This window comes from Pollachius pollachius (assembly GCF_949987615.1).
Source record: "Pollachius pollachius genome assembly, contig: scaffold_395, whole genome shotgun sequence".
In the NCBI taxonomy this organism is placed as follows: Eukaryota; Metazoa; Chordata; class Actinopteri; order Gadiformes; family Gadidae; genus Pollachius; species Pollachius pollachius.
Genome location: NW_027641596.1, coordinates 1 through 19,482, shown reverse-complemented (window position 1 = coordinate 19,482; position 19,482 = coordinate 1). Strand labels below are relative to the sequence as shown.

General features: G+C 50.1%; 1 protein-coding gene across 1 annotated transcript; it reads left to right on the top strand.

The window, feature by feature from the left end:
- Positions 1-7,182: 7,182 nt before the first annotated feature.
- Positions 7,183-18,819, top strand: LOC307091558 (neuronal PAS domain-containing protein 3-like; the record flags this gene model as incomplete). The annotated part of the gene is made up of 4 exons (XM_079759195.1): positions 7,183-7,363; positions 15,287-15,405; positions 18,329-18,522; positions 18,713-18,819. Coding segments are annotated over 4 exons (601 nt in total), but the record flags the coding sequence as incomplete, so codon positions are not given.
- Between the last annotated feature and the right edge of the window lie 663 nt (positions 18,820-19,482).

Genomic DNA, 19,482 nt, shown 5'->3' with positions numbered 1-19,482 from the left:
GAGAGAGAGAGAGAGAGAGAGAGAGAGAGAGAGAGAGAGAGAGAGAGAGAGAGAGAGAGAGAGAGAGAGAGAGAGAGAGAGAGAGAGAGAGAGAGAGAGAGAGAGAGAGAGAGAGAGAGAGAGAGAGCCTGACAGTGATTGAGATAATTAAGGAATTAAAAGGTGTTTCTTCTTTTCATTATGACATTATAATTATGATTGCATTCCAGACGCCGTATTGGCATCGGCCATGAAGACCAACAACGCAGCAGAACAGCAGAGAGGCTAGCTAGCTGCAGCTAGCTGCCTAGCGCCCTCAGCTACACTTCACAGTCTGGTGTAGGGTCACTCCAAGGTCGTTTACTGCTATGCTATCACAGCGCTTACGCCACATTGGCTAACCAGCACCTCCGTCCTCATAACATTCAATTAAACTTTATTGACAGTTTAGACAGGCCTCTTTCCGAACAACCAACACTAAGACCAATCAGCTCTCAGGGACGGTATGATAGGACCAATCAGCTCTTGAGGGAGGTATAGGGGGGGTCTGTGGCTCCTACCCTCCTCTGTAACAGCCCGTGGGGCTCTGTCTGTCTGTCTGTCTGTCTGTCCGCCTCTCCGTCCGCCGGTCTGTCCGCCTGACTGTCCGTCTGTCCGTCTGTCTGTCCGTCCCTCTGCCTGTCTGTCTGCTGGTAAAGGAACATGTATGTACATGCCCTCAGCCTGATAGTTAACGGCCCTGATTGGCTGACGTTGTCTGGGTCTCTGTGTCTGTCTGCCTGTCTGTCTGTCTGTCTGTCTGTCTAGTTAAGGGCCCTGAGTGGCTCCTGATTGGCTGACTGTGTCATGGGGGTCTCTGTGTCCTGTTTGTCCCCTGGCAGCCACCGTAGTCTAGCACACTGGAACGGCCCTACAGGGAGCCGACAGATGGAGCCTGAAGCCCCGCCGCACACACCGCTGGGACGCACACACACACACACACACACACACACACACACACACACACACACATCCCTGGGCCCTATACATATCTTTGGTTAAATAAACCACATAGATGTTGTCGATTTACGAGTGGATATTAGGGTCATTACGGTAGCTCATTGGCCTGGTTGTTAGGGGTAACGTTAAGGTTGGACTGTAGGGTGTTACTACGGTATTTTGGTGTTCTTTTGTTGTTTAACTGTAGTTTGTCCAAGACAGTCGATATTGGGATTATGACGGTAGTTTTGTGAAGACAGACAAAAACAAAGATTCAATGTGTTAATTGTGTGCGTGTGTGTGTGTTTGTGTGTGTGTCTGTCTGTGTGTGTGTGTGATCTTGTGTGTGTATGTGTGTGTTTATCGCCTCAGGGATTTCTTTGCCAGAGCGGGATCAATACGTTTACATAAAGATGAGAAAAGGCAGCTTGCTTAGCCAAGCACACCTACCTAGCATAGCTCACCTAGCCTAGCTTGCTCCCTTAGCCTAGCTAGCGCCAACAGACAGTGTGAAAGGTGTGCTGTGTTCATGAACATGCACGGCCGTGCTCAGGGTGTGTGTGTATGTTTAATGCTGCTGCAAGTCACTACAATCCATGTTCTCACATACGCACACACAATCTCTCTCCCCCTTTCCTTCTTGTTCTGTCTTTATCTCACTCTCTTTCTCTCTCTCGACTCTTTCCCTTTCTCTCCTTCTCTATCTTGCTCTCTCTCCCTCTTTCTCTCCCTCTCTCTCTTCCTCTCTCTCTTCCTCTCTCTCTCCCTCTCTCTCTTCCTCTCCCTATCCCTACCTCTCTCCCTCTCTCTTTCCCTCCCTCTCCCCTGCTCTCTTTCTCCCTCTCTCTCTTCCTTTCTCCCTCTCTCCCCCTCTTCTCCCTCGGTGTTGATAGATGGTTCTGTCGATAGGTGAAGAGAGAGACGGATAGAGGAAGATAAAGGTCAGAGAGAGAGGGAGAGAGGGAGGATGGAGAGAGAGAGAGAGAGAGAGAGAGAGAGAGAGAGAGAGAGAGAGAGAGAGAGAGAGAGAGAGAGAGAGAGAGAGAGATGGAGTGAAGACAGCTATTGTATCATCAGCAGAAAGAAGGAGAGAGGAGATAGGAGGGCAAGGTGAGGTTGTAACAGGGAGAAAGACTTCCTGGGCTGTTTGTTAGTCTGACGTTCTTGTCGATAAAGCTTTGAATTTGAATTAAGCTGAAAGAGAGAGAATATGTTTTAGAAAGAACAGAGGAAAAACACTGTCTGTAGCAAAGATATCGGCACACACATGTATAGATAACTACAACACGCACACATAGATGCACACACACACCCACACACACACACACACACAGATATACATGCACAAACATAAAGGTACGCACACATATGTATATACACAACATGCAAACACAGATGTACACACACATATAGATATGTACAACACACGCACATAGATATACACACACACAAACACACACACACACAGACATATAGATATACACAACATGCACACACATAGATGTACACACACATATAGATATGTACAACACACGCACATAGATGTACACACACACACACACACACACACACACACACACACACACACACACACACACACACACACACACACACACACACATAGATATACACAACATGCACACACATAGATGTGCACACACACACGTACTAAATGTTTCCTGAAGACAATAATTCCCCTGAGCAGTAGGTGGGCTCCTACCGCTGTCTGTCTGTCTGTCTGTCTGTCTGTCTGTCTGTCTGTCTGTCTGTCTGTCTGTCTGTCTGTCTCTCAGACTGCCAGACAGACAGACCGCAAATGTGTTTGTTTAGATCGGAGCTGTGTGCTTACAGGTGTGGTACCCTGGAGAGAGAGGATGAATGATTTACCCTGTGTGTGTGTGTGTGTGTGTGTGTGTGTATGTGTGTGTGTGTGTGTGCATGCGTGCGTGTGCGTGTGTGTGTGTGTGCATGCGTGTGTGTGCGTGTGTGTGTGCATGCGTGTGTGCGTGTGCATGTGTGCTTGCGGGTGCGTGTAGTGCGTGTATGTGTTAGTGTGTTTGTGTGTGTATTTGGCCATGCGCGTGTATGTTTATGTGTGCGTGTGTGTGTGTGCGTGCGTGTGCGTGGTAATAGGGCTGATATCTGGTCATTAATTTACAGAAACAACGGCGTCGTCTTTTGTGATCTTTCATTTAAATATTCCCTCCATCGCGCCCGCGGCACCAATGACCGTCCTCGTTAAAAACGGTTTAATAAGGCCTCACAAAGACCTGGCTCTCAGCTCATTTACATAGAGCAGGTGGACCACGCACACACACATGGGAATGTGTGTGTGTGTGTGTGGTTGTGTGTATGTGCATGTAAGTGTGTAGTTGAGTGTGTTTGTGTATGGATGTGTGTGGGTGCGTGTGTGTGGGTGTTGCTGTGGCTGTGGGTGTGTGTGAGTCTCTGTGTGTATCGATGTGTGTGTTTGGACACACACACACAAATCCAGACACACACATTCACGCACACACACACACACACACACACACATACAAACACATCCCAACATACCCACACATCCATATACATACACACTCAAACACACACTAACATGCACATACAGACACATCCACACACAAACACACACACACACACACACACACACACACATACACACACACACACACACACTCCAACACTCAAACTAACATGCACATCCACATTACCACACACACACACACATAGAAAAAACAAAAACACAAACAGACAAACAAAAACATCCCACGCACACATTCATACACAAACACACACACAGACTCACATCCTCACACACACACACACACACACACACACACACACACACACACACACACACACACACACACACACACACATTCACACTCAAATATGCACATCCTCACACACACACACACACACACACACAGACTCAAACACACACACTCACATGCACATACACACAACCACAGACCCACACACACTCTGCTTCCTGATGAGTATTGAGTCGGGGGGTGAGAGGGTCAGCATCCATCTGAACCGGGGCCTGTGATTGGTCAAGGTCAGAAAGGTAGCTGGGGTCAGCCCCAGCTCCCATGAGCCTCTCTGGGGTCCGGTTCAGTGGTCAGGTGGATGAGTGGATGAATGAATAAATTAATTTGTTTATGAATGTTTTTATTAAGCCGGAGTAAACTTGATTTTGAAAGTTCCCCATTGAAAAGAGCTAGCATAAGCCATGGTGGCCTAGCCTTGAGGAAGAGCAGGATTGCCAAAGTCTTCCTCAAGGGGCCTGGTCGTCTCCGGGTGAAGCGCTCGCGCCACCGGACCGCGGGGGGGGGGGGGGGGGACAGACAGACAGACAGACAGACAGACAGCGAGGCCATCAGATCATCTGAGACAAAGGATCATTCTCTGTTTAAGTGTCACCAAAAATGCTTTTAACTTTAATAGATGGATGGAGATGGATGATTGGATGATGTATGGATGAATGAACAAATGGATGATGGACGGATGAGACATGGATGATGGCTGAATAGAAGATGGATGTGTAACGGGTTGGAACCGTAATGTGTGTTTGTTCTATACTGCCCTCTTGGCCAGGTGAGATTTTAAATCTCAATGAGACTTTACCTTAAAGAGCACCTATTATGCTTTTTCGACTTCTATGACCTCTAAACGTTGCTGTAATGATTTATAGTCATGTTTAACCATACTAAAGTGTCAAATAATGACGTACATGCATTTAGACGTGTTCCCTGCTGACCGTCTGGGGAGGCAGAGCGCTAAACACTAGGGGCGCCGGGCGCCATTCACTTGTTCAAATTTACGGGATTTATCTACGTAGAACAATCCGGATATTCCATGCATGGTAATGCTGCAACACGCTCTTCCGGAAGGTAACCAATCACAACGGAGTGGGGTTGGCAGGAGGGGGGCGAGGGGGGGAGGAGGACGAAGCCGAGTGCTGACAGAGAACGCTGAAAGAGCCCCGATGAGAGGAAGAGCTTCCTGAAAATCTACATCGTTTTTTGTGTCTAGATAGATAGATAGATAGATAGATAGATAGATAGATAGATAGATAGTGTGATATATAAAGATACTTAGATTAATTGAGTGATAGATATAGATAAATTAATGCAGTTATATATATAGATATATGGATGAATGGTGTGATATACAGTATATATAGACTTATGAATAGATAGAGTGATAGATACAGATATATAGATGAATATAGTGATATATATATATATGAATAGAGTGATAGTTATAGATATAAAGATGAATAGATTGATAGAAAGAAAGATCTATACACAATCCATCCACCTATCTATCTACATCTTGAGATAGATGGATTGCGTAGTGCTGTAAATATTTAATAGCAGTAATATTATGGGCGTCCACCTTATAATATTACCCACTCAGATCATATTTAATACATGATACATTAAATATGATATAAATATATAATCTATTATATAAATATATAATATTTAATACTGTACTTAATTCTAAAGCCTGGAGCCAACATCCATTTAATATGACCAGTCCCAAAGTCATGGGAAGGCCACACACACACACACAAGCACGCACACACGCACGCACGTACGTGCACACATGCACACACTCACTCACTCACTCACTCACTCACTCACTCACTCACAACCTATCTCTCTCTCTCTCCCCCCCCCCCCCCCCCCTCTCTCTCTCTCTCTCTCTCTCTCTCTCTCTCTCTCTCTCTCTCTCTCTCTCTCTCTCTCTCTCTCTCTCTCTCTCTCTCTCTCTCCCCCTCTCTCTCTCTCTCCCCCTCTCTCTTCCTCTCCTTCTACTTCCTGTTCTTTTTGGGGTGTTTACATCCGTTGCTACTTGTGTATTAAGTCACATTTTCTGGATCTTATTCACGTTAAAAATGTTTCTCTCATTTAAGTATCCTGACCGGGACACCATCTGACTGTCTATCACCATCCCCCCCAGCAGCCTGTCTCACTCCCCTCAGCAGCCTGTCTCACTCCCCTCAGCAGCCTGTCTCACTCCCCTCAGCAGCCTGTCTCACCTCTCTCAGCAGCCTGTCTCACTCTCCTCATCAACCTGTCTCACTTCCCAAAGCAGCCTGTCTCACTCTCCTCAGCAACCTGTCTCACTGTCCTCCGCCCGTAGGTGGAGCTGACAGGCAGAAGCCTGTCTCACTGTCCTCAGCAGCTTGTCTCACTGTCCTCCGCCCGTAGGTGGAGCTGACAGGCAGAAGCCTGTCTCACTGTCCTCAGCAGCTTGTCTCACTGTCCTCCGCCCGTAGGTGGAGCTGACGGGCAGCAGCCTGTCTCGCTGTCGTCAGCAGCCTGTCTCACACTGCTCAGCAGCCTGTCTCACTGTCCTCCGCCCGCAGGTGGAGCTGACGGGCAGCAACCTGTCTCACTCTCCTCAGCAGCCTGTCTCACTCTCCTCAGCAGCTGGTCTCACTCTCCTCCACAGGTGGAGCTGACGGGCAGCAGCCTGTCTCACTCTCCTCAGCAGCCTGTCTCACTCTCCCCAGCAGCCTGTCTCACTCTCCTCAGCAGCCTGTCTCACTGTCCTCCCCAGGTGGAGCTGACGGGCAGCAGCCTGTCTCACTCTCCTCAGCAGCCTGTCTCACTCTCCCCAGCAGCCTGTCTCACTCTCCTCAGCAGCCTGTCTCACTGTCCTCCCCAGGTGGAGCTGACGGGCAGCAGCCTGTCTCACTCTCCTCAGCAGCCTGTCTCACTCTCCCCAGCAGCCTGTCTCACTCTCCTCAGCAGCCTGTCTCACTGTCCTCCCCAGGTGGAGCTGACGGGCAGCAGCCTGTCTCACTCTCCTCAGCAGCCTGTCTCACTCTCCCCAGCAGCCTGTCTCACTCTCCTCAGCAGCCTGTCTCACTGTCCTCCCCAGGTGGAGCTGACGGGCAGCAACCTGTCTCACTCTCCTCAGCAGCCTGTCTCACTCTCCTCAGCAGCCTGTCTCACTCTCCTCAGCAGCTGGTCTCACTCTCCTCCACAGGTGGAGCTGACGGGCAGCAGCCTGTCTCACTCTCCTCAGCAGCCTGTCTCACTCTCCCCAGCAGCCTGTCTCACTCTCCTCAGCAGCCTGCCTCACTGTCCTCCCCAGGTGGAGCTGACGGGCAGCAGCCTGTCTCACTCTCCTCAGCAGCCTGTCTCACTCTCCCCAGCAGCCTGTCTCACTCTCCTCAGCAGCCTGTCTCACTGTCCTCCCCAGGTGGAGCTGACGGGCAGCAGCGTGTTCGACTACGTCCACCCTGGGGACCACGTGGAGATGGCGGAGCAGCTGGGGGTGAAGCTGCCCCCCGGCCGCGGCGTGGCGCTGTCTCACACCTCGCTCAACGACGACGCCGTCTCCTCCGCCTCCTCCTCCTCCCACCCCGACACCCCGGAGCCAGGTAGGGGCACCAGCACCCAGCAGCACCCAGCATATATAACATACACAACACATATATAGGTTAAGGTAGATATATAGTTATAATATATAGTATATAGATAACATCTATATGTTATACTAGACCTTCATATAGTTGGTAACGTATATAACATCTATATGTTATACTAGACCTTCATATAGTTGGTAACGTATTTAACATCTATATGTTATACTAGACCTTCATATAGTTGGTAACGTATTTAACATCTATATGTTATACTAGACCTTCATATAGTTGGTAACGTATTTAACATCTATATGTTATACTAGACCTTCATATAGTTGGTAACGTATATAACATCTATATGTTGTAGTAGATCCATGGATGGGTTTGATGCTCTGTCCTGATCAATAGTGTGCTTCAGAAGAGGTCCACTTTATGGAGGCTCCATACTTAGGGTTCATCGATACCACCGTCCCTCTGTTTCCACGGTGATACCGCTGTCCGTTAAGGGTCCCTCTGTTACCACGGTGATACCGCTGACCTCTGTCTCCCCCTCTCTCTCCCTCCCAACTCTCTCTGTGTCTCTCACCCCATCCTCTGTCCTTGCCCTCTCTCTCCTCCCTCTCTCTTCTCCCTCTCCCTCTATGTCTCTCTCCCCTCCCTCTCTCTCCTCCCTCTCCTCGCTCTCCCTCTATCTCTCTCTCCCCTCCCTCTCTCTCCCCACTGTCCCTCTATGTCTCTCTCCCCTCCCTCTCTTTCCTCACTGTCCCTCTATGTCTCTCTCCCCTCCCTCTCTCTCCTTCCTCTCTCTCCTCCCTCTCCCTCTATGTCTCTCTCCCCCCTCTCCCTCTATGTCTCTTTCCCCACCCTCTCTCTCCCCACTGTCCCTCTATGTCTCTCTCCCCTCCCTCTCTCTCCTCCCTCTCCCTCCTCCCTCTCCCTCTATGTCTCTCTCCCCTCCCTCTCTCTCCTCCCTCTCCCTCTATGTCTCTCTCCCCACCCTCTCTCTCCCCACTGTCCCTCTATGTCTCTCTCCCCTCCCTCTCTCTCCCCACTGTCCCTCTATGTCTCTCTCCCCACCCTCTCTCTCCCCACTGTCCTTCTATGTCTCTCTCCCCACCCTCTCTCTCCCCACTGTCCCTCTATGTCTCTCTCCCCTCCCTCTCTCTCTATGTGTATTAGGGAAGAAATCCATTTAGAAATTAAACAAAATGGCAGCAGTCTCTCAGCTCATCACTCTGAACAAACAGCCGGTCGCTGATTGGCTAGGAGGGAGGAGGAGGAGGAGGGGAGGCGGGGGCTGAGGGATGGGAGGAGAAGGGGTAAGGAGGGGAGTCTTCAGAGTCTCTTTCCAAATTAGTCCTGTCTGATTTCGGGGGGGGGGGGCTCTCATTCTATCTCTCAAACACACACACACACACACACACACACACACACACACACACACACACACACACACACACACACACACACACACACAAACACAGACGGACATTGATTTGTGTGCTCCCATGTGTGAAAGTATCCATAGAGAGAGAGAGAGAGAGAGAGAGAGAGAGAGAGAGAGAGAGAGAGAGAGAGAGAGAGAGAGAGAGAGAGAGAGCTCTGTACATAATGATACTAGTAGAACTGTGATGTAGTAATCATAGCTTTAAGACAACAGCAGTGTGTAAATGCTCTGCACCTCCTCTGCACCTCCTCTGCACCTCCCCTGCTCCTGGTCACTAGTGAGCCAGCAGTAGGAGGAGCAAGTGAGTCAGGTCCTAATATCAAATCGTTTTTTAAAGAAGCTGATGTAACAGGCCTGACATCGCACCCTGCATGTTAATACTATCTATCCCCTACCTCCTACCCTCTATCCCCTACCTCCTACCCTCTATCCCCTACCTCCTACCCTCTATCCCCTCCCTACTACCCTCTATCCCCTACCTCCTACCCTCTATCCCCTCCCTCCTACCCTCTATCCCCTACCTCCTACCCTCTATCCCCTCCCTACTACCCTCTATCCCCTCCCTACTACTCCCTATCCCGTCACAGTTAGTTCCTTCATTGAGTCCTTTAGCAAACACTTTTATCCAGACCGCTTTACAGTGAATACAAAGAAGGGTCATTGAGGAGCAGGTAGGGGTTAGACAGTACAGAGACAGGTCATTGAGGAGCAGGTAGGGGTTAGACAGTACAGAGACAGGTCATTAAGGAGCAGGTAGGGGTTAGACAGTACAGAGACAGGTCATTAAGGAGCAGGTGGGGGTTAGACAGTACAGAGACAGGTCATTAAGGAGCAGGTGGGGGTTAGACAGTACAGAGACAGGTCATTAAGGAGCAGGTAGGGGTTAGACAGTACAGAGACAGGTCATTAAGGAGCAGGTAGGGGTTAGACAGTACAGAGACAGGTCATTAAGGAGCAGGTAGGGGTTAGACAGTACAGAGACAGGTCATTAAGGAGCAGGTAGGGGTTAGACAGTACAGAGACAGGTCATTAAGGAGCAGGTAGGGGTTAGACAGTACAGAGACAGGTCATTAAGGAGCAGGTAGGGACAGACAGTACAGAGACAGGTCATTAAGGAGCAGGCAGGGGTTAGACAGTACAGAGACAGGTCATTAAGGAGCAGGCGGGGGTTAGACAGTACAGAGACAGGTCATTAAGGAGCAGGTAGGGGTTAGACAGTACAGAGACAGGTCATTAAGGAGCAGGTAGGGGTTAGACAGTACAGAGACAGGTCATTAAGGAGCAGGTAGGGGTTAGACAGTACAGAGACAGGTCATTGAGGAGCAGGTAGGGGTTAGACAGTACAGAGACAGGTCATTAAGGAGCAGGTAGGGGTTAGACAGTACAGAGACAGGTCATTAAGGAGCAGGTAGGGGTTAGACAGTACAGAGACAGGTCATTAAGGAGCAGGTAGGGGTTAGACAGTAAAGAGACAGGTCATTAAGGAGCAGGTAGGGGTTAGACAGTACAGAGACAGGTCATTAAGGAGCAGGTAGGGGTTAGACAGTACAGAGACAGGTCATTAAGGAGCAGGTAGGGGTTAGACAGTACAGAGACAGGTCATTGAGGAGCAGGTAGGGGTTAGACAGTACAGAGACAGGTCATTAAGGAGCAGGTAGGGGTTAGACAGTACAGAGACAGGTCATTAAGGAGCAGGTAGGGGTTAGACAGTACAGACAGGTCATTAAGGAGCAGGTAGGGGTTAGACAGTACAGAGACAGGTCATTGAGGAGCAGGTAGGGGTTAGACAGTACAGAGACAGGTCATTAAGGAGCAGGTAGGGGTTAGACAGTACAGAGACAGGTCATTAAGGAGCAGGTAGGGGTTAGACAGTACAGAGACAGGTCATTAAGGAGCAGGTAGGGGTTAGACAGTACAGAGACAGGTCATTAAGGAGCAGGTAGGGGTTAGACAGTACAGACAGGTCATTAAGGAGCAGGTAGGGGTTAGACAGTACAGAGACAGGTCATTGAGGAGCAGGTAGGGGTTAGACAGTACAGAGACAGGTCATTAAGGAGCAGGTAGGGGTTAGACAGTACAGACAAGTCCTTCCTGTTCTTAGTTTCAAGGTCTACTCAATGTGATTCCATCGTAAGCTAAACCAAAAACGAACTAAAGGAGACTTAATGGAGTCATTTTTCATGTTTTACATTCACGACGCGTGCGTTAATAATCTCATTCTCCCCATAAGTTACTTCATATTTAGTTTAATTGTGTGCAGTTGCCTCATTTCAACATCATACGTCTTTGATTATTGTTGTTAATTACACCATTAAAACAACGGCTTGGAATAATTCCTCATAATCACACGCATTTATCATAATTACTCAAGTTTACCCAAATCACCTCCCCTTAATGCCCCTCCACACTCCCAAGGACAGAGTGTGTGTGTGTGTGTGTGTGTGTGTGTGTGTGTGTGTGTGCTTGGTGTGGGGGCACAAAGCAGCACACACACACATAAAAAAATCAGGCAAAAGTTCAGTTGACTACACAATGTCCATATGGTTGTGTACGTTTGTAATTGTGCGTGTTAGGGAGTGTGCTTGTGTGTGAGTGTTAGTGTACCTGTGTGTCAATGTGAGTGAGTGTGTGTGTTAGTGTGTGTGTATGTGTGCGCGAGTGTTAGTGTGTGAGCGTGTGTGTTTGATAACTATTTTTCAGGCCACCAAACTGCCTCCTGTAATGAACACCAGAATCCAGAATGTGTGGGTGAATGGGTGAGGCTGAACGGCTGAGGGCCGCGGCCGAGGCTGAGCTTAGTACAAGTTCTCCTTGTAATTGAATGAGCAGTCGAGACACTTGAGGCCGTCAAAGGGCGGGAGATTAGCGGCTCGCTCTCCTCTAATGAGAATCTCTACCACAATAGCCAATCACAGACTCTCATTGTTTGAGTTTTCTAATTAGTCCGCTATAGAGGAGTGTTGACAGAGCCGACTGCCTGAAACGCAACGCAGACACACAACCTGCTGCTGTATTTGTCACTGATAATGCACACACACCCGGACACACACACACACACACGAAAACACATGCACGCACCCGAACACACACACACACACGCACATATACACAAACTCTCTGATATACAGAGAGAAGAGCTAACAACAGCTAAGCTTAGCTGTCGTTAGCTCTACTCTCTTATACAGGGACAAAAGCTAACAACAGCTAAGCTTAGCTGTCGTTAGCTCTACTCTCTTATACAGGGACAACAGCTAACAACAGCTAAGCTTAGCTGTTGTTAGTTGTTGTTAGCTCTTGTTAGTGGTTGATTCTTATATACAGAGAGTAGAACTAAGCTTAGCTGTCGTTAGCTCTTCTCTCTGTATATCAGACACAACAGCTAAGCTTAGCGCTTCTCTCTCTTATACAGAGAGAAGAGCTAAGGACAGCTAAGCTTAGCTGGATTTGGCAGGGTTGGCTCATTCCACCGGGAGACCCTGAGAAGAGAGGAGAAGGGGGGAAGAGAGAGATGACGGGAGAGGAGAGGAGATAGGCGGGAAAAAAGGATATGAAGGGGGAGGAGAGAGAGGAGGGAAGGGAGGAAGTGAAAGGAGGAGAAGAGAGGAGGTGAAAGGAGGAGAGGAGAGCAGAGGAGAGTTGAGATGGGAGGAGAGGAGGGAAGAGAGGAAGTGAAAGGAGGAGAAGAGAGGAGGGAAGAGAGGAGGTGAAAGGAGGAGAGGAGAGGAGAGTTGAGATGGGAGGAGAGGAGGGAAGAGAGGAGGTGAAAGGAGGAGAGGAGAGCAGAGGAGAGTTGAGATGGGAGGAGAGGAGGGAAGAGAGGAGGTGAAAGGAGGAGAGGAGAGCAGAGTTGAGATCGGAAGAGGGGAGAGCAGGAGAGGAGATAAGGGAATAGGAGAGGCGGGGGGGAGGAAGGAGAGGCGCGGGGGTGGTGCGTGCCGACGGAGGCGGAGGCAGAAGTTGATTCCATTGTCAGGAGAAGTGCGGCGGGTCTAGAGGTGGGGGTGACCTTGGGCTGTTGGTAGTCACGGCGACGCCAGCGCCGGCTCTGGTCTGGCTGGGCGGGGCGGGGCTGCTCGCCGCGGCTCCCGCGCTGTTTGACAATGATGCCCGTCCCTCCGAGACGCTGATCAGACATGCGGCCCCACGCACGCTCTCCGGCGGCAGGAGGAGAGGAGCTGAGCCTCCCGCCGTCCGCAGAGAGGAGGAGGGACGCTCTAATGAACGGCTCGTCCTTCACACAGAGCAGGAGGAGGAGGAGGAGGAGGAGGAGGAGGAGGTGTGCTCCTGGACAGATAATGAGGTCCCAGCGAGGGTGTGGATGAGGAGGAGCCACCTGCTCCCTTTGTAGCTAATCTCCTCTCCTCCTCTCCTCCTCTAATCTCTGTCTTGTAGCTCCGTCCCTCCAGGATCTGGTGGGGCGGCGCTCCTCAGAATGAGAAAACACCTCCTCTCCCTCATGACTCCTCCTCCCTCTCCCCCTCCTCTCCTCCTCCCTCTCCCCCTCCTCTCCTCCTCCCTCTCCCCCTCCTCTCCTCTCCTCCTCCCTCCTTCCTCTCCCCCTCTCCTCTCTCCTCCTCTCACCCCATCTCCCCCTCTCCTCTCTCCTCCTCTCACCCCATCTCCCCACTGCATCTTTCAGGGCTGAAATCGTTTAATTGTAAAAGAGCAACACACACACACGCACACACACACGCACACATACACGCACGCACGCAAGCACGCACACACACACACACCTTTTCATCAACACTCCTCCATTGGGCTTTGTAGTGCTTGTATTCCTTGGTCACCTTGTGTGTGTGTGTGTGTGTGTGTGTGTTTTGTGTGTGTGTGTGTGTGTAAGAATTGGAGGCTAATTCCATTAATTCAAAGTGAATAATAAAAAAAGACAGACAGAGAGAGAGAGAGAGAGAGAGAGAGATAGAGACACACAGACAGACAGAGAGAGAGATGAGAACAAGATGCCTCCCCTCGCTCTCTCTCTCTCTTCTATCATAATTATTTCAGCGTTAGATGTGTCCACTGATTTCCTGCAGGACGAGAAAGAAAGAGAGAGAGAGAGAGAGGGAGAGGGAGAGGGAGAGAGAGAGAGAGAGAGAGAGGGAGAGGGAGAGGGAGAGAGAGAGAGAGGGTGGGGAACAGCAGTAGGTAATTTGCAGTTTCCACACCTCTTGGGATGCCTATCCTCTCTCTCTCTCCCTCTCTCTCTCTCTCTCTGTCTCTCTCTCTCTCTCTCTCTCTGTTTTCCAAGGGCGTTTTACTACAAAGCTGATGGAATTTGCATATTAATTCATTTCTTTCAATTCTTAAGATTAAACGTTGTCAACACGAATCAGCCGCTCTGTCTGATCGAGACTCTGTCAGGCTTCAACACACACACACTCACACACACATATACACACACATAGACGCACACACACACACACACACACAAACACACGGACACACATACATGCACAAACGCATGCACACACACACACACACGCACACGCACACAAACACCCGCGGGCATGCACACATTATCACACGCACACAGACATGCACACACGCATGCATATGTGTGTGCTTGTGTGTGTGTTTAGGTGCATGTAGAGACGTGTGTGTCAGTGTGTGTGTGTGTGTGTCAGTGTGTATGTTTATAATGTGCCTCCGCCTGTCTGTGTGCAGGTGTGCGGGCTCCTTTATAACTGACCTTTGAACTCCAGTAAAGACTTTGGACTTTGTCTCACTAGATTCTGCCGAGTCACATGACGGGCCCATGTCACATGACCGGCCCGTGTCACAGGACATGTCCGTGTCCAGTCCCAGTCCAACTGTCTCTCTGTCCGGCACCAGAGCAGAGGCTGACGGTGGCGAACACCTCGGCTCAGATCGGCCTCTTCAGCCTCCACTGAGCACGGCTCTACCGCAGTGCCTCTGAGCGGCTGAACCCCTGCTCCCCGCGAAAGGATCCATCGTCTCTGAGCCGGGCGTGGGGGAGAGAGGGGGAGACAGGAGGAGGGATGGAGAGGGAGGAATGGACGGTGAGAAGGATATTGGGAGAGAGGGAGAGAGGGGGAGGGATATGGACGAAGGGTGTGTGTGTGTGTGTGTGTGTGTGTGTGTGCGCGAGCGTGTGTGTGTGTGTGTGCCTGTGTGCATGAGATGATGCTGGAATTCCACCCCAAATGTTCTGGATCCCGGGGGTCCTGAGCCCAGCTTTAGGGGCCCAGTCCTTCATCTGGAGCCCAGAGTCTGTCCACAGCAGACACCAGGGTCATACAGGGGTGTTGGTTCTCCAGTAGGTTCTAGTGCTCACACGGTGTTGGTTCTCCAGTAGGTTCTAGTGCTCACACGGTGTTGGTTCTCCAGTAGGTTCTAGTGCTCACACGGTGTTGGTTCTCCAGTAGGTTCTAGTGCTCACACGGTGTTGGTTCTCCAGTAGGTTCTAGTGCTCACACAGTGTTGGTTCTCCAGTAGGTTCGAGTGCTCACACTGTGTTGGTTCTCCAGCAGAGTCGTGCAGCCCCAGCCTCCTGGCTCCAGACAACACCCTGGAGAGATCCTTCTTCATCCGCATGAAGTCAACCCTCACCAAGAGAGGAGTCCACATCAAGTCCTCAGGATACAAGGTAGGATACAGGGTTCTCCACTGGCTGACTGCCTGTCTGACTTTCTGACAGTTTGACTGACTGGCTGTCTGACTGCCTGTCTGACTGCTTGAGTTGTTGACTGTTTGGCTGTCTGACTGGCTGTCCGATTGACTGATTGAACGACTGTTTGGCTGACTGCCTGTCTGACTTTCTGTCAGACTTTCTGACTAGCTGACTGACTGTCTGTCTGACTGGCTGACTGCCTGTCTGACTGTCTGACTGGCTGACTGACTGTCTGACTGGCTGACTGCCTGTCTAACTGGCTGCCTGTCTGTCTGTCTGACTGCCTGTCTGTCTGTCTGACGGGCTGACTGCCTTTCTGATTGACTGCCTGTCTGTCTGACTGGCTGACTGTCTGACTGACTGCCTGTCTGTCTGACTGGCTGACTGCCTGTCTGAGTGGCTGTCTTTATTGTTTGGTGTTTATGGCGCAGAGTGTTTTCTTAAACACATTAAGATTGATCTTCTCAGAGCCAGCAGCCACGTATATTAACGTGTGTGTGTATTTGTGCGAGAGCCTTTATATGTGTGCATGTGTTTGTGTGTGTGTGTGTGTGCGTGTGTGTGTGTGTGTGTGTGTGTGCATGTGTTTGTGTGCATTTTTATGTGTGTGCGCCTGTGTGTGTGTGTGCGTATTCATGTGCGTGCACGTCCGTGTGTGTCCATTTGCGTGTGTGTGTGTGTGCTTTACGTATTGTTTTTAACAGAAACATGTCACATGCAAATCACCGTGGAGACTGCGCCACGCTCATAAATATTCACCCACACACACTTACACCTACACACACACACTCGCACACACACACACACACACAATCGCACACACCACCCCTGACATACATAACATTATTAGTATTACCTACACACGCACATACACACACACACACACACACACACACACACACACACAGCGTATGAATGGACGGATGTAGAGACTGGATTAAACACCCATCCATCTGCCGAGTTATTAAACACAACCTCTTTATATTCATCAGGTGTTATTATACACTTAATTATGCCCCTATGTCTGGTGATGTGTCTCAGTTCCTCTCTCCTCTCTCCTCCTCTCCTCTCCTCTCATCTCCTCCTCTCTTTTTCTCTCCTCTCCTCTCTCCTCTCTCTTCTCTCCTCCCTCCCCTCTCCTCCTTCCTCTCTCCTCTCTCCTCTTTCCTCTCTCCTCTCTCCTCTTTCCTCTCTGCTCTCTCCTCTCTCCTCTCTCCTTCCCCCCTGGTCTCCCTGAGATACTACTACTAATAATATAATATAAATAATACAGTATATAATATAATCCAATAATATTTACAATGTAATATTTATAATTCATACATAATATAATAAAAAATATTTAGAATATAATATATAATGTACAAATAATACAATATTAGTTATAATATGTATATTATGTTATAATATTGCAATAATATTCATAATATAAACTATATAATAATAATAATTATAAAATAATAATCATCGTCTTTTTCTCCCACTGTGTTAAATACTCTCAATATATATATATATATATATATGTATCCATCCCTCTCTCTCTATCTCTCTCTCTCTCTCTCTCTCTCTCTCTCTCTCTCTATCACTCTCTGTTAAATAGTCTCCCTCTCTATCTCTACAGTTCTGTTGTTGTGTCAACGCCTCCTGCTGTTTTGTTTTTCTCTTACTGAAAACAGAGACAACAATTCACTCTCCTCCTCTCTGCTCCTCCTTCCTCCACCTCCTCTGTCCTCCTTTCTCCTCCCCTCTCCTTCTCTTTTCTTTTCCTCTTCTCCTCTTAGCGCCTCATCTCTCCTCCACCTCTCTCCTCCTCTCTCCCCCCCTCAATCTCCTCTCTCTTTTCGTCCCTTCCCTCTCCTCCTCTCCCCAACCTCCTTCTCTCCTCACCCTCCTCCCTCTCTCTCCTCCCTCTCTGTCCCTTTCAAGTATCCTTCTCTATTCTCCTCCCCCTTCTCACGTCTCTCTATTCTCCCACTCCTCTTCTGCTCGCCCTCGGGTCTCCCTTCTTGGATAACCCTGACAGAGAACTGAATGTGACATTGTATGTTTGCACTTTTCTTGCGGTTTGGGTTGTTTCCACAGCAACACTGATTGTACTGCCAGACCATAATGTTCTGTTGGACCCCGAAGTTTAAATGATTCACCAACAAGTTCCTGAAAACCCCTTGGGACCATGGTGATGTTCTGGAGTTCTAGAAACATCCCTCTCTTCTAATCACCAACTCTCTGTAGCTGTGATGAAGGACAGACTGTAGCTGTGAGGAAGGAGAGACTGTAGCTGTGAGGAAGGAGAGACTGTAGCTGTGATGAGTGACAGCCTGTCATGTGATGAGTGTCAGCCTGTCACTGTAATGAGTGACAGCCTGTCATGTGATGAGTGACAGCCTGTCATGTGATGAGTGACAGCCTGTCACTGTAATGAGTGACAGCCTGTCATGTGGTGAGTGACAGGCTGTCACTGTAATGAGTGACAGCCTGTCACTGTAATGAGTGACAGCCTGTCATGTGGTGAGTGACAGCCTGTCACTGTAATGAGTGACAGCATGTCACTGTAATGAGCGACAGCCTGTCATGTGGTGAGTGACAGCCTGTCACTGTTATGAGTGACAGCCTGTCATGTGGTGAGTGACAGCCTGTCATGTGGTGAGTGACAGCCTGTCATGTGGTGAGTGACAGCCTGTCACTGTAATGAGTGACAGCCTGTCATGTGGTGAGTGACAGCCTGTCATGTGGTGAGTGACAGCCTGTCATGTGGTGAGTGACAGCCTGTCATGTGGTGAGTGACAGCCTGTCACTGTTATGAGTGACAGCCTGTCATGTGGTGAGTGACAGCCTGTCATGTGGTGAGTGACAGCCTGTCATGTGGTGAGTGACAGCCTGTCATGTGGTGCCCTCCCAGGTCATCCATGTGACGGGGCGTCTGAGGATCCGCATGGGGCCGCCCCTGGGCCGGTCGGGGCCGGTCCAGATCATCGGGATGGTAGTGGTGGCCCACGCACTGCCCCCGCCCACCATCAACGAGGTCCGCATCGACTGCCAGATGTTCGTCACGCGCGTCAACATGGACCTCAACATCGTCTACTGTGAGAACAGGTAACAGCCGGCGCACAGACAGGAGGCAGACAGACAGGCAGACGCGTGTTTTCTTTGCGTGCTCGCAAGTATTTTCTCTGTGCGTTCTAAGCATGTGTTGTGTGTGCGTGTTCTAAGCATGTGTTGTGTGTGCGTGTTCTAAGCATGTGTTGTGTGTGCGTGTTCTAAGCAAGTACTCCATGTTCTCCAGGATCAGTGACTACATGGACCTGACTCCAGCAGACGTTGTTGGGAAGAGATGTTACCAGATCATCCACGCTGAGGATGTGAACGACATACAACACTGTCATCTGGACCGTGAGGCCATTTAGCTCTCTCCTCCTCTCCTCTCTCCTCTCTCCTCCCCTCCTCTCCTCTCTCCTCCTCCTCCCCTCTCCTCTCTCCTCCTCCTCTCCTCTCCTCTCTCCTCCTCCTCCCCTCTCCTCTCTCCTCCTCCTCTCCTCTCTCCTCCTCCTCCCCTCTCCTCTCTCCTCCTCCTCTCCTCTCCTCTCTCCTCCTCCTCTCCTCTCCTCTCTCCTCCTCTCTCTTCTCCTCTCCTCTCTCCTCCCCCCCTCCCCTCCGGTTCCAGTGGGGACGCCTGGGGGTCGTGGGTTCACGAGGGGATAATAGCGTACAGGCGAACGCAGGGGTCCGGGAAGAGAGGGGGGGTAAATGACCCCCCCCTCCCCTCCCCCCTCCCCCCTCCCCCCTCCCCCCTCACCTTCCATTCTGCTGCCAAATGAGTTTCCCTCCTAAAAGAAGGATTTCACTAAATTTCTGTCAGAGGGTCAACCACAGGCTGCCCCCCCCCCCCCCCCCCCCCCCCTCATCTCTCCTCCGTCTCACCCCTCGGTCCTCTCTCTCTCACTCTCTCTCTCCCCCCTCTCTCTCTCTCAACCCTCTCTCTCTCCCCCCTCTCACCTCTCTCTCTCTCTCCCTCTCTCCCTCCCTCTCTCTCTCCTCTCCCCCGCTCTCTCTCCC